Genomic DNA, 13,750 nt, shown 5'->3' with positions numbered 1-13,750 from the left:
GTCTGTATTGTTGGTAATCAGTAGGTCAAGAACCGCTTTGTTTCTTGTTGGTGAATTCACCATCTGACCCATGAAATTGTCCTGCAAAACATTTAGGAACTGCCGAGCCTTGGCTGAATGCGCAGTTCCTTCTGCCCAGTCTATATCTGGATAATTAAAGTCCCCCATCATATAATGACATTTCCCATCCTTGCTGCTAATCCTATTTGTAAAAGGAGGTCCGCCTCCCCCTCCTCTCTCAGGTTGGGGGGCCTATAGCATACGCCCAATATTACCTTCCCCACAGTGCCTTCCCTTTAAGGTTCTATCCATAGGGATTCTGCCTCATCCATAGCTCCATTATGAATATCATCCCTCATATTTACCTGTATACTGTTCTTAATATACAGACATACCCCTCCCCCTTTTTTTACCTTCTCTATCTCTGCGATAAAGGGAATACCCCTGAATGGTCGCCATCCAGTCATGAGAGCTGTCAAACCAAGTCTCAGTTATCCCCACAAAATCTAAGTCCTCCTCAAACATCAGCAGCTCCAGCTCTCCCATCTTGTTAGCCAGGCTTCTGGCATTGTATACAAGCCTTGTAATTTTGACCGGTTGCATATATCCTCATTTGATGTTTTTAGGCTGCTCTTGTGATTTCTCCCCATACCCCCCCCCCCCCCTGGGTTTAGGAGCTTCGAACACCCTACCGCTAATGCCCCCATTTCTGCCCTCTGAATCTTGCTTTCCACTGGCTAATTCTACATCTGTACATCTGAATTCTCTTCCACAAGCAGTCGTATCAGCAGGGAGCATTGATAGTTTCAAAAAACTATTAGATGGGCACCTTAGAGACCACAACATACAGGGGTATACAGTGTACGGTTAAAAGCAAACACACACACACACATCATAGGTTGAACTGGATGGACTGATGTCTTTTTTCAACCTCACTAACTATGTAACTATGTAACTATGTACCCTCCCCCCATCACCTAGTTTAAAAGCCCCTCTAACTTTTCGGCCATCTTCTCACCCAGTACGGCTGCACCCTCCCCATTTAGGTGCAATCCGTCCCTACCATAGAGCTGGTGGCCGACTGAGAAGTCGGCCCAGTTCTCCAGGAACCCGAAACCCTCCTTACTACACCAGCTCCTCAGCCACTTGTTAACTTCCCTAATCTCTCTGGTGTGGCTCGAGGTACAGGTAGTATTTCTGAAAATACTACCTTGGAGGTCCTACTCCTCAACTTAGCTCCTAAGTCCCTGAAATTGTTTAGGACTCTCCATCTTCCTCTGCCTATGTCATTGGTACCCACGTGTACCATGACAGCTGGGTCTTCCCCAGTTCCACCCAGTAATCTGTCCACCTGATCCGTGATGTGCCGAACCCGAGCGCCCAGTAAACAACAGACTGTTCGGCGCCCACGGTCTTTGTGACAGATTGCACTGTCTGTCCTTCTAATAATTGAGTCCCCTACCACCAGCACCTGTCTTTCCTTTCCCTTTCTCCCGGCCTCACTGGAGGAGTTCTTCCCCTGGCAGCTAGGGGCGTCGCCTGCTCCAGCAATGCTGGTCCCTGACTGGTTTCCCCAACATCACACAACGGGGCGTATCTATTGGGGTGCTCCAGCCCAGGATCAGCCTCCTTGCCTTGTCCCGTTCTACCCCTCCTAACTGTCACCTCTACTCTGCTCTGATGCCTGCACCTCCATTACTCCGCCCACCTCTGTGCAGCCCCCTGCCTGCGGCTGACTGGTACGATCCTTGCTCTTCTTCGGTATGAACATTTGGCTCAGTGTTGCCAGCTGCTTCCCTAGATTCAGGACCTGAGCTTCCAGGGAAGCAATGTGCTTACATTTTGCGCATTCGTATTCGCCCTCGATCGCATGATCGAGGAAAGCATACATATCACAAGATGTACACCGAGTCGCATCTCCACACCCGCCGGGCATTGTACCTACTAATCTAATCTAATGGGGATTTAGCAATTAAAGTCTGTCCTATGTGGCTGTTTCCTGGCTTCCTAACTCTACCTTTTCACCCTCTGGTACTCCGCTACACTCACTTGACACTTAGTCGCACCACACTCCCAGACGCACAACACACCCAGACGCACAAAACTCTCAGACGCACGACACTCTCAGACGCACAACACTCCCAGACGCACAACACTCCCAGACGCACGACACTCCCAGACGCACAACACTCTCAGACGCACAACACTCTCAGACGCACAGCACTCTCAGATGCACAGCACTCCCAGACGCACAACACTCTCAGATGCACAGCACTCCCAGATGCACAACACTCCCAGATGCACAGCCCAGTCAGACGCACAGCGCTTTCAGACGCACAACACCCCCAGACGCACAACACTCTCAGATGCACAACACTCTCAGACACACAGCCTGGTCAGACGCACAACACTCTCAGACACACAGCACTCTCAGACGCACAGCACTCACACTCAGGCACTTACAGTTATTCCCAGACACTCGCAGGTACTCCCAAATGCTCAGGTACCGCTAGGAAATTTCAGCAAAATGGACTAGCCTGCTGCATTATTTTTTTTACTTTGATTTTCGGGGAGTCTTTGAATTGAGCCCTCTGTAGGTTGATCATTTTTAATTTCCATCAAACGATGTGGCAACCTTTTGTTCCTAACACATTACCCAGTCCATACCAGTATAGATCCTAACACATTACCCAGTCCATACCAGTATAGATCCTAACACATTACCCAGTCTATACCAGTATAGATCCTAACACATTACCCAGTCCATACCAGTATAGATCCTAACACATTACCCAGTCCATACCAGTATAGATCCTAACACATTACCCAGTCTATACCAGTATAGATCCTAACACATTACCCAGTCCATACCAGTATAGATCCTAACACTTTACCCAGTCCATACCAGTACAGATCCTAACACATTACCCAGTCTATACCAGTATAGATCCTAACACATTACCCAGTCCATACCAGTATAGATCCTAACACATTACTAAGTCCATACCAGTATAGATCCTAACACATTACCCAGTCCATACCAGTATAGATCCTAACACATTACCCAGTCCATACCAGTATAGATCCAAACACATTACCCAGTCTATACCAGTATAGATCCTAACACATTACCCAGTCCATACCAGTATAGATCCTAACATATTACCCAGTCCATACCAGTATAGATCCTAAAACATTACCCAGTCCATACCAGTATAGATCCTAGCACATTACCCAGTCCATACCAGTATAGATTCTAACACATTACCCAGTCAATACCAGTATAGATCCTAACACATTACCCAGTCCATACCAGTATAGATCCTAACACATTACCCAGTCCATACCAGTAGAGATCCTAACACATTACCAAGTCCATACCAGTATAGATCCTAACACATTACCCAGTCCATACCAGTATAGATCCTAGCACATTACCCAGTCCATACCAGTATAGATCCTAACACATTACCCAGTCCATACCAGTATAGATCCTAACACATTACCCAGTCCATACCAGTATAGATCCTAACACATTACCCAGTCCATACCAGTATAGATCCTAACACATTACCCAGTCCAGTAATTTTTTTGAGCAGTGTATAAGTGTGTGAATCTCAATTCAAAATTGTTTTGGTGACAAAGACCCAACACCACATCGATCTTATGTCATAAAGCAGCACAGCAGAAATGGGGATTTGCATCTCCTTCAGCAATCCACCTATTTTCCCAGGACTCTGAATATTGTTCTCTTATTTCCCCTGCTGCAGGTAAAAAATATTCTGCAAAATGCAGCAGCACTTAGTCCCGGTTCACACTGGTGCGATGCGGGAAACCCTGCGTATCAGTGGTGGTTCCTGCATCGCAGCAGAATCGCCCAATGGTTCACACTGAGATCTGCGAACTGCTGTGGGTGTCAATGTAAAGTTAATGACACCCCCAGATTTGTTCGCGGATCGCAGTGCGAACTATGAAATAGTGCAGGAATCGTATCACATAGCTGTGAACACACATGCGATCCGATTCCAGTGCGAACCAAAAAAAGGGTCCTGCACCATTTTGGTGTTAATGGGATGCGATTTCAGCCGTACATTTTGTATGGCTTAAAACGCATCGCACAGACATCGCATGCAATCTGCACAGCAATGCGGTGCGAATCACATGCGATGTCTGGCATCGCACTAGTGTGAACCGTCGCTTACCTTAAGAATAGATGTCCATGATTTTATCTCCCATTTAAATGAACTATTGCTTTAAATGGAGCTGTAATCAATGTTGTTGTTTTGGGTGTTTTCTGCATGGATGTTCACTGCCCATGAGGAATTTCCATTTCTATGAGGTGATTTCATGACATTTCCTTTTTCAATATGAGTAGGTAACAGCTACTTATTAGAGATGCACACTTTTGGGTTTAAAAAACACCAAACGCAGATAAACGCGTCTAAACGTGCCTAAACGCACCTAAGCGCTAGGCATGTTAGGTGTTTATTTATTTCAATTACCAGTATAAAGTCTGGCCAATAAAATAAATAAACCCCCAAGCACCGCTAATCTCTGCTAAACTGGTGTGAAAAAACACAGCTTAGGTGAGTTTTTAATGTTGATTTTCTCCTGTCAAGAAAAACCGCGTTTACAATAAACCAGTGTGTGCGAGGCCTTAGACTGTCCAATAGTCACAATTCCCTAAGATTGTCCACAAAATAGTTATTTGCTGTTCTGAAGTATACCATGCCCTAATCTCCTGTTTAACCTCTTTAGGACCGCGCTAAAGCCGAATGACGGCTACAGCGTGGTTGCATCACCTTCAGACACAGCTGATCACAGATCGGGGTAAAGAGCCAATCACAGCAGCTCATTACCTGTATCCAATCACAGCTGATCACAGTGTAAACAGGATTGGCCAGTTATCGTTATGACTACAGTTGCACCAATGCCAGTGTTCTATCAGAATAGCGCTACCTATCAGATTCTGCAACTGGAAGTGACGTTTGGACAAGACCAACTTACTGCGCATGCGCCATGCATTCCATCATGGCTGCTGTGCGTTCCAATAGGTTTCCTAATGTGAAAGAAAACGAGGCAGCGGCGGACATCTTCTTACACCCACGCAAGTCTTGAATATTACATTTATTTTAGCAGCAAACTCACCTTGTAGACTGAAATAGACTATTTAACCGTGACCGAGTGAGAAAGTCTATTCCACTATGTAATCAGTTTGTTGCTGAGCAGTGCGGGGTGTACCAAGATGGCCACCTTCTACCTGCAAGTTTTGCGCTATATTTACTAGAATACAATAATAATAAAAATGTAATACTGTTATTCAGAATATAAGGTGAGTTTACTGCTAAAATAAATGTAAAATTCAAGACTTGCGTAGGTGTAAGAAGATGTCCGGAAGTGACGTACAGGCTAAAACAACTTACTGCGCATGCACAAGTCTTGAATTTTACATTTATTTTAGCAGTAAACTCACCTTGTAGACTGAAATAGACCATTTCACTATATAATCAGTTTGTTGCTGAGCAGTGTACCAAGATGGCCGTCGCCACCTTCTACCTGCAGGTTTCTCGCTATATTTACTATTTTACAATAATAATAAAAATTGAATACTGTTATTCAGTCTTTAAGGTGAATTTACAGCTAAAATAAATGTAAAATTCAATACTTGTGTAGGTGTAAGAAGATGTCCGGAAGTGACGTACAGGCTAAAACAACTTACTGCGCATGCACCATGCGTTCCAATAGGTTACCTAATGTGACAGAACACGAAGCAGCGACGGACATCTTCTTACACCCACGCAAGTCTTGAACTTTACATTTATTTTAGCTGTAAATTCACCTTAAAGACTGAATAACAGTATTCAATTTTTATTATTATTGTAAAAATTCAAGACTTGCGTGGGTGTAAGAAGATGTTTGTCACATTAGGAAACCTATTGGAACGTATAGCGCCCATGTTGGAACGCCTGGCGCATGCACAGTAAATTTTTCTAGTCCGTACGTCACTTGCACGGTTGCAGAATCTGATAAGTAGCGGTATTCAGAAAGAACACCAGTATCGGTATCAGTGCCGATACTAAGCATTTGCACGAGTATCAGTCCTCGTGCAAATGCTCCGATACCCGAGGCGATATCTTCAAGCTTGGATCTTTTAGCTGTCAGCGGGATTTACCCCGCTGACAGCTTAAATGTAACAAAAAGGATACTGCCAATTATCGGTTGTTAAGGAAAGGGACCGTTGCGCCCCTAACAACCATTGACGTTTCAGCTGTTCACTGGATTCCCCTCCTAGCCTCCTCCTCCCCTCCCACCAGCCTTAATGCGCCAGGATAGGTTGGGCGGTAAAGTCCCCAGCCAGGCAGATACTTGCAGAAGCGGCGCTGAGGCTCACAGTGTTTACATCGGGGCATGCATGAGGAGCTCTGTGTGCTGCGGGCAGGGTCCCAGTGCCCACTCTCACAGAAGAACACATGCTGGGGACAGATTCATCCTCCCCCAGCATCTGATCACACACCTGTATTCTCACAGCCCTCCACACACCCGTATTCTCACAGCCCTCCACACACCTGTATTCTCACAGCCCCACACACATGTATTCTCACAGCCCTCCACACACCTGTATTCTCACAGCCCCACACACATGTATTCTCACAGCCCTCCACACACTTGTATTCTCACAGCCCTCCACACACCTGTATTCTCACAGCCCCACACACATGTATTCTCACAGCCCTCCACACACCTGTATTCTCACAGCCCCACACACATGTATTCTCACAGCCCTCCACACACTTGTATTCTCACAGCCCCACACACCTGTATTCACACAGCCCCACACACCTGTATTCATACAGCCCTACACACATCTGTATTCACACAGTCCCATACACCTGTATTCTCACAGCCCTCCACACACCTGTATTCTCACAGCCCTCCACACACCTCACCTGTATTCACACAGCCCTCCACACACCTGTATTCTCACAGCCCTCCACACACCTGTATTCTCACAGCTCTCTACACACCTGTATTCTCACAGCCCTCCACACACCTGTATTTTCACAGCCTTCCACACACCTGTATTATCACAGCCCCACACACCTGTATTCATACAGCCCTACACACACCTGTATTCTCACAGCCCTCTACACACCTGTATTCTCACAGCCCTCCACACACCTGTATTTTCACAGCCTTCCACACACCTGTATTCTCACAGCCCCACACACCTGTATTCATACAGCCCTACACACACCTGTACTTACACAGTCCCATACACCTGTATTCTCACAGCCCTCCACACACCTGTATTCTCACAGCCCTCCACACACCTCACCTGTATTCACACAGCCCTCCACACAGCTGTATTCACACAGCCCTCCACACACCTGTATTCTCACAGCCCTCCACACACCTGTATTCACACAGCCCTCCACACACCTGTATTCATACAGCCCTCCACACACCTGTATTCTCACAGCCCTCCACACACCTGTATTCTCACAGCCCTCCACACACCTGTATTCACACAGCCCTCCACACACCTGTATTCTCACAGCCCTCCACACACCTGTATTCTCACAGCCCCACACCTGTATTCTCACAGCCCTCCACACACCTGTATTCACACAACCCTCCACACACTTGTATTCACACAGCCCTCCACACACCTGTATTCACACAGCCCTCCACACACCTGTATTCTCACAGCCCTCCACACACCTGTATTTTCACAGCCTTCCACACACCTGTATTCTCACAGCCCTCCACACACCTGTATTCTCACAGCCCTCCACACACCTCACCCGTATTCACACAGCCCTCCACACAGCTGTATTCACACAGCCCTCCACACACCTGTATTCACACAGCCCTCCACACACCTGTATTCTCACAGCCCTCCACACACCTGTATTCACACAGCCCTCCACACACCTGTATTCACACAGCCCTCCACACACCTGTATTCTCACAGCCCCACACCTGTATTCTCACAGCCCTCCACACACCTGTATTCACACAACCCTCCACACACCTGTATTCATACAGCCCCACACACCTGTATTCACACAGCCCTCCACACACCTGTATTCATACAGCCCCACACACCTGTATTCACACAGCCCTCCACACACCTGTATTCACACAGCCCTCCACACACCTGTATTCACACACCTGTATTCACACAGCCCTCCACACACCTGTATTCTCACAGCCCCACACCTGTATTCTCACAGCCCTCCACACACCTGTATTCACACAACCCTCCACACACCTGTATTCATACAGCCCCACACACCTGTATTCACACAGCCCTCCACACACCTGTATTCACACAGACCTCCACACACCTGTATTCTCACAGCCCTCCACACACCTGTATTCACACAGCCCTCCACACACCTGTATTCTCACAGCCCTCCACACACCTGTATTCTCACAGCCCCACACCTGTATTCTCACAGCCCTCCACACACCTGTATTCACACAACCCTCCACACACCTGTATTCACACAGCCCCACACACCTGTATTCACACAGCCCTCCACACACCTATATTCACACAGCCCTCCACACACCTGTATTCTCACAGCCCCACACACCCGTATTCATACAGCCCTACACACACCTGTATTCACACAGCCCCACACACCTGTAGCCACACAGCCTCATACACTTGCATTCACACAGCCCTCCACACACCTGTACTCACACAGTCCCATACACCTGTATTCACACAGCCCTCCACACACCTGTATTCACACAGTCCCATACACCTGTATTCACACAGCCTTCCACACACCTGTACTCACACAGTCCCATACACCTGTATTCACACAGCCCTCCACACACATGTACTCGTACAGCCCCATACACTTGTACGCACCCAGCTCACACACACCTGTGTGCACACAGCCCCCTACACCTGTGTGCACACACAGCCCCCTACACCTGTACGCACACAGCCTTCCACACACTTTCATGCACACAGCCCCCCACACCTGTACACAAACAACCCCCCCCCCCACAACTGTACGCACTTAGCCCCCTACACCTGTACTCACACAGCCCCCCACACCTGTATTCACACAGCCCCCCACACACCTGTACGCACTTAGCCCCCTACGCCTGTACTCACACAGCCCCCCACACCTGTATTCACACAGCCCAAAACATTTGTAGGCACACAGCTCCACACATTTGTACGCACACAGCCCCACACACACCTGTACACACATAGCTCCGCCACACTTGTAAACACACAGCTCCCCCCCTCCCATACACCTGTACACACACAGCTCCTCTCCACACACCTGTACCCACACAGCCCCCCTCACACCTGTACACACACAGCTCCTCCCCACACACCTGTACACACACAGCTCCTCCCCACACACCTGTACATACACAGCCCCCCCCACACCTGTACTTGCACAGCCCCCTATGACTAAGCGCTGGTGTTAGCATGAAACATGTTAGCTGGCGTACTATTTTTTATACCTTAATTGTACTTTATGGAGTGTCTATTTTTAACATGTCTAAATAAAGATGATTTTATCGGATGTGCGGCTGACTAGACTCTTTTCATCTACTGTGAAGCCTGTAACAAACAGGACCAGCACCTGCTAGTGTGCAGTGGAGGTGGTACAGGTGGAGATCAGCCGTAAGTGGTGATTACTTTTGACCCCCACCTCAATCTGTTGGGCTGTCTCCTACCCTATCCACCTTAGGCGATCCCTAGAAAACTCATCTCTTGAGGGAAGCTAATCCCACCTCCTCCAAAAAACTGACATTTTACTTTCTCCATCAGCTCATCCCTCACATTTATTACTTTTTGTGCCACTTACTTACCCCTCCCTATTAGATTGTAAGCCTAACCCTCTTGTATTGATTTGTATTGTAACTGCACTGTCATCATTTATATTTAAAGTGCCATGTAAACTGTTGACGTTATTATAAATCATGTATATGTAGCGATATTTCCAGGCATTGGGCCTGAGGTGGGTCTGCCATTGTTACCGGTAACACTTCCAACATATTTAAGTTAAAAACCGAGGTGTGAGAGCTGAGACAATGACCATTCCAGCATCTTTGGTTTGTGTTCTTTATTTTATAATGGGGATGGGAGAAGGGAATGAGTGGGATACTCCTCTGGCTCAACTAGATTCAACTGGGACACCTTGTAGAAAAATGCTTACTAGCGCTGTCCTGACGCCAGCTGAACGCCGACCAACGCTTCCTGGAGCTTTTAAATACTGTTCTGCTGAAAGTGCTGAAACTTCGTTTTTAACTCCTTAGTTAACTCAGAAGATCCAGGACTGTAATGATCCTTGACTCTTGACACTCTGTATAGCTCAAAAGTCCTGTGTATCACTCCCTCCAGCCCTTTACTGACTGAGGCTGCTTGTTCTGCTGCAACTCTCAACACTGCACACTTAACTCTTGGCACCCCCTCTACACTTCAGGGTCCTTACACTAGGCAACCCCCTTTACACTTGCAGGCTCTAGGATCCCTGGGACCTTTACCAGAGTGGTCCCCTCTACACTAGGCAGACCCCAGGGGCAGTTCACAGAATTCAACACCTTGGAAGGCTTTCCTGGAACTGAACCCCTCTTTCTCCACTGGTCCTCAGCACATCGGATCCTCTCTGCAGCCCAGCTCTCTCTTTTGGATACTCAGGCAGCCACCCAAGACACCTGATTCCTCTGACAGGAGGAGAGAGAGCCGTACTCTCCCTCCTGGGACTCTGCTTCCCGCCAAAAACGCTGCGTCATGCATTCCCCTCAAACTTATACCCACTCCCAGAATCCTCTGCAGCAGAATCTGTCTTCTGGAGTAGATACAAGCCCGAATGGGCCACTGATTGGACCTCCTCCACTGCCCAATGAGAATCCTCTCACAGAGCCAGTGGGGAGACTCTCTTTTACAGTGACATTTGTTGTACGTATTATATTTTTCGTCTTTTTTCTTACTATTTAGTTAGGCCTTGTTACTAAATTCCTATTAAAATAAAAAAAAGTGAGTCAAACCCCAGTGATCTTTGATCTCTTTCATATTGTTCAGGTAGATGTCAACCTCTCAAAGGCTGCCTACCCCAGCCCATTGGAATATTTTTCTTTTATGACCCTTTTTTAAGCCATTCCCTTGGATTGTTATCCCCTCTGGTCGCCAATAGTCCCCCTAGGCCCCTTCCTTCCAGATTCTCTGACTTTCATTTATGGTTATTTTATATAAGATCAGCCATATACACATTACACATTACATCAGTCGTATACACATTATTTTCATATAAGGTTGTACAAAGTAAATTTTGTTTGTCAGTATTGTTAGGCCTTTCAATACCACCTTTGTCTTTTTGCTGTTTTATTATGTATTATCATTCGGTGTGCTTATTTTTGAATAGCTAAGGGGTATTGCTCGTTTTCCCTTTGCCCATATTTATGGTTTTATTTAGATATTATTGGTATAATTTGTAATCCGTGGTGTCCTCTGCACCATGCTATTCCACACAGAGGCGTAACTAGAACCTTCAGGGCCCTGGTGCAAGAAACCATGAAGGCCCCCCCCCGGACCCCTGGCCAGGGCCCTTCCTTTCAAGCCCCGGGACTCTTCCCACTGATCCTGGGGCCCTTTACTCTCTTTGCAGGGCCCTTTATAACGGTCCCGCAGCGAGACCCTTTCATAACTTCTACAGTGGGCCCCCTTCCTTCTATCTTGGGGCCTCCTCACGTTGGTGGAATGCTAGGGCCCAGTCGCAAGTGTGACCTTTGCGATCCTGGAAGTTCACCCACTGGTGTCAGTAGTTTTTATTTTTTGGTATTTTAATTGTATTATTTTTTATCATTCTATTTTTTACAATGTCACTGACTATGACTCTGTCCATTCAGAAAAGGAAGGAGCTGGTAAATTACATATTTACCGACCCCTTCCTGGTTCTCTATTGTGACACATCCCCTACAGCAGCCGGCAGGAGAGTGGAGTGAGCACAGTGCGGAGGGGGGGGGGACCAGGGGAGCACACAGGGGCCCTGAGACAGCAGAACACAAGTGAACTGGATAGGAGGAGTGGTGGGGGCAGCATACAGAGGAACCAATTCTCAGCTGTAGGAGGAAAAAGGAGGACAGTGATTTCTCTACATGCTGCCTCGCCGTCTCTCCTATCCAGGTGTACAGGGGAGCTGCACAGGCCCTCTGGAGCATGGGGCCCGGTTGCAATTGCAACCCCTGCAACCCCTATAGTTACGCGCCTGATCCCACAGGAAGCCTCCTGCAAGATAAACATGCTCACATGCATGTCTTCCAGCAGCTATACGGTTACAAACTGTAGATTCACTGATACGTTTCAACACAGAAATTTGGACACATCCCTGGTTTAACACAATGCAGCCTAACTGTGTTTTGCTCTTGTTTTTCAGCACAGCTACAGAGAAGTTGGCATCTTACTACTGTACTTGGCTGTCGGAGTCTCTGTCTTTTCTGGAATAGCGTACACAGCAGAGAAAGATGAAGACACAGGGTTTGACACCATCCCATCCTGTTGGTGGTGGGGAACAGTAAGCATGACAACTGTAGGCTATGGTGATGTTGTCCCAGCCACCGTAGCTGGAAAATTAGCCGCTTCAGGCTGTATCCTGGGTGGGATATTAGTGGTGGCACTGCCAATAACTATAATATTCAACAAGTTCTCACATTTCTACCGGAGACAGAAAGCCCTGGAGAACGCTGTGAGGAACAGTGACAGGAAACCAAGCAAGGAACCCAAAGACAATACCGATCAAATATCAGAGAGCCTTACCGAACTATAACCAGCAAGTAAATACATACCTATAAAGAGCTGTGCAACAAATGAGTAACTGAATAAACAGAGACGATGCAGACCCTGCACTGGTTTCAAAACATTGTAGCAGTCAATGAATAAGCCCAGGACTATACCCATATACCAGTGGAAGAGCTCAAAGTTACCTTCTCATATTCTTCTAAACTACTATGTGGTAAATTATCCTGTATTATAAATAAAAATGCTGTATGTATGGTAATTCCATCGAGCAGTGTTGACGCTGTCACCAATGTTAATTCCATTAGTAATAAGTGTGGTCAGATTTTTATTTCTTTTTTTGCCATCTGTATCCCATTGGGGAGATTTCTGTTTACTTCCTGTCCCATAGCCACAACTCTACCCCAAGCTACATCACCAACCTTTTTTTTTAAATAGTACCCAAACCATCCTTTCCGTTCCTTCCAAGACCTCCTGCTCTCTATCTCCCTCGTCACCTCCTCCCATGCTCACCTCCAGGTCTTCTCCCCCATCTTCTGGAATTCCCTAACTAAACCTGTACAACTATTTCCTACAATTCTACCTTTGGGCTATCCTTTAAATTTCATCCTTTCAGGAAAGCCTATCTTGCCTCTGCCTAACAACGTGCCTAACTCCCTCCAAAGTGAGGGAAATCGCTGGTAATCTACAAAATTACATTCCCTATTGAAAGGTTTCAGCTCTATTCCTGTTCTAGTGACCACTCAAGATTTTCTTTTCGTAATAGCAGTCACCAGGACCAATAGAAATACCTCTCCTCGCTAACCAAAATGAAGAAAAAGTTTTGCCTTCAGTTTTACTTTACTTAAACCTCCTGGGGCTAAAGGGTAAAAATAACAAAAAACAAAGAAAAAGCTTCACAACCACATTAAATAGCACATCCAAATGTCGAAACTATTTATTTTTTTTACTAAAACTTGTTTATATTTATTCTTA

General features: G+C 46.7%; 1 protein-coding gene across 1 annotated transcript in view; it reads left to right on the top strand.

The window, feature by feature from the left end:
- The window catches only part of LOC309566582 (delayed-rectifier potassium channel regulatory subunit KCNS1-like), a 44,844-nt gene extending 31,924 nt beyond the window's left edge, over positions 1 to 12,920 (top strand). The window contains exon 3 of the mRNA XM_082271770.1: positions 12,417 to 12,920. Coding sequence (XP_082127896.1) covers positions 12,417 to 12,806 — 390 coding nt within the window. The 3' untranslated portion in view covers positions 12,807 to 12,920. The remainder of the gene's footprint in view (positions 1 to 12,416) is intronic.
- The last annotated feature ends 830 nt before the right edge of the window (positions 12,921 to 13,750 follow it).

The sequence above is a fragment of the Pelophylax lessonae genome (genome assembly GCF_965119305.1).
Source record: "Pelophylax lessonae genome assembly, chromosome: 11".
NCBI classification, from domain to species: Eukaryota; Metazoa; Chordata; class Amphibia; order Anura; family Ranidae; genus Pelophylax; species Pelophylax lessonae.
The sequence above is the reverse complement of the archived record's forward strand: the minus strand, read 5'-3'. Positions and strand labels throughout refer to the sequence as shown.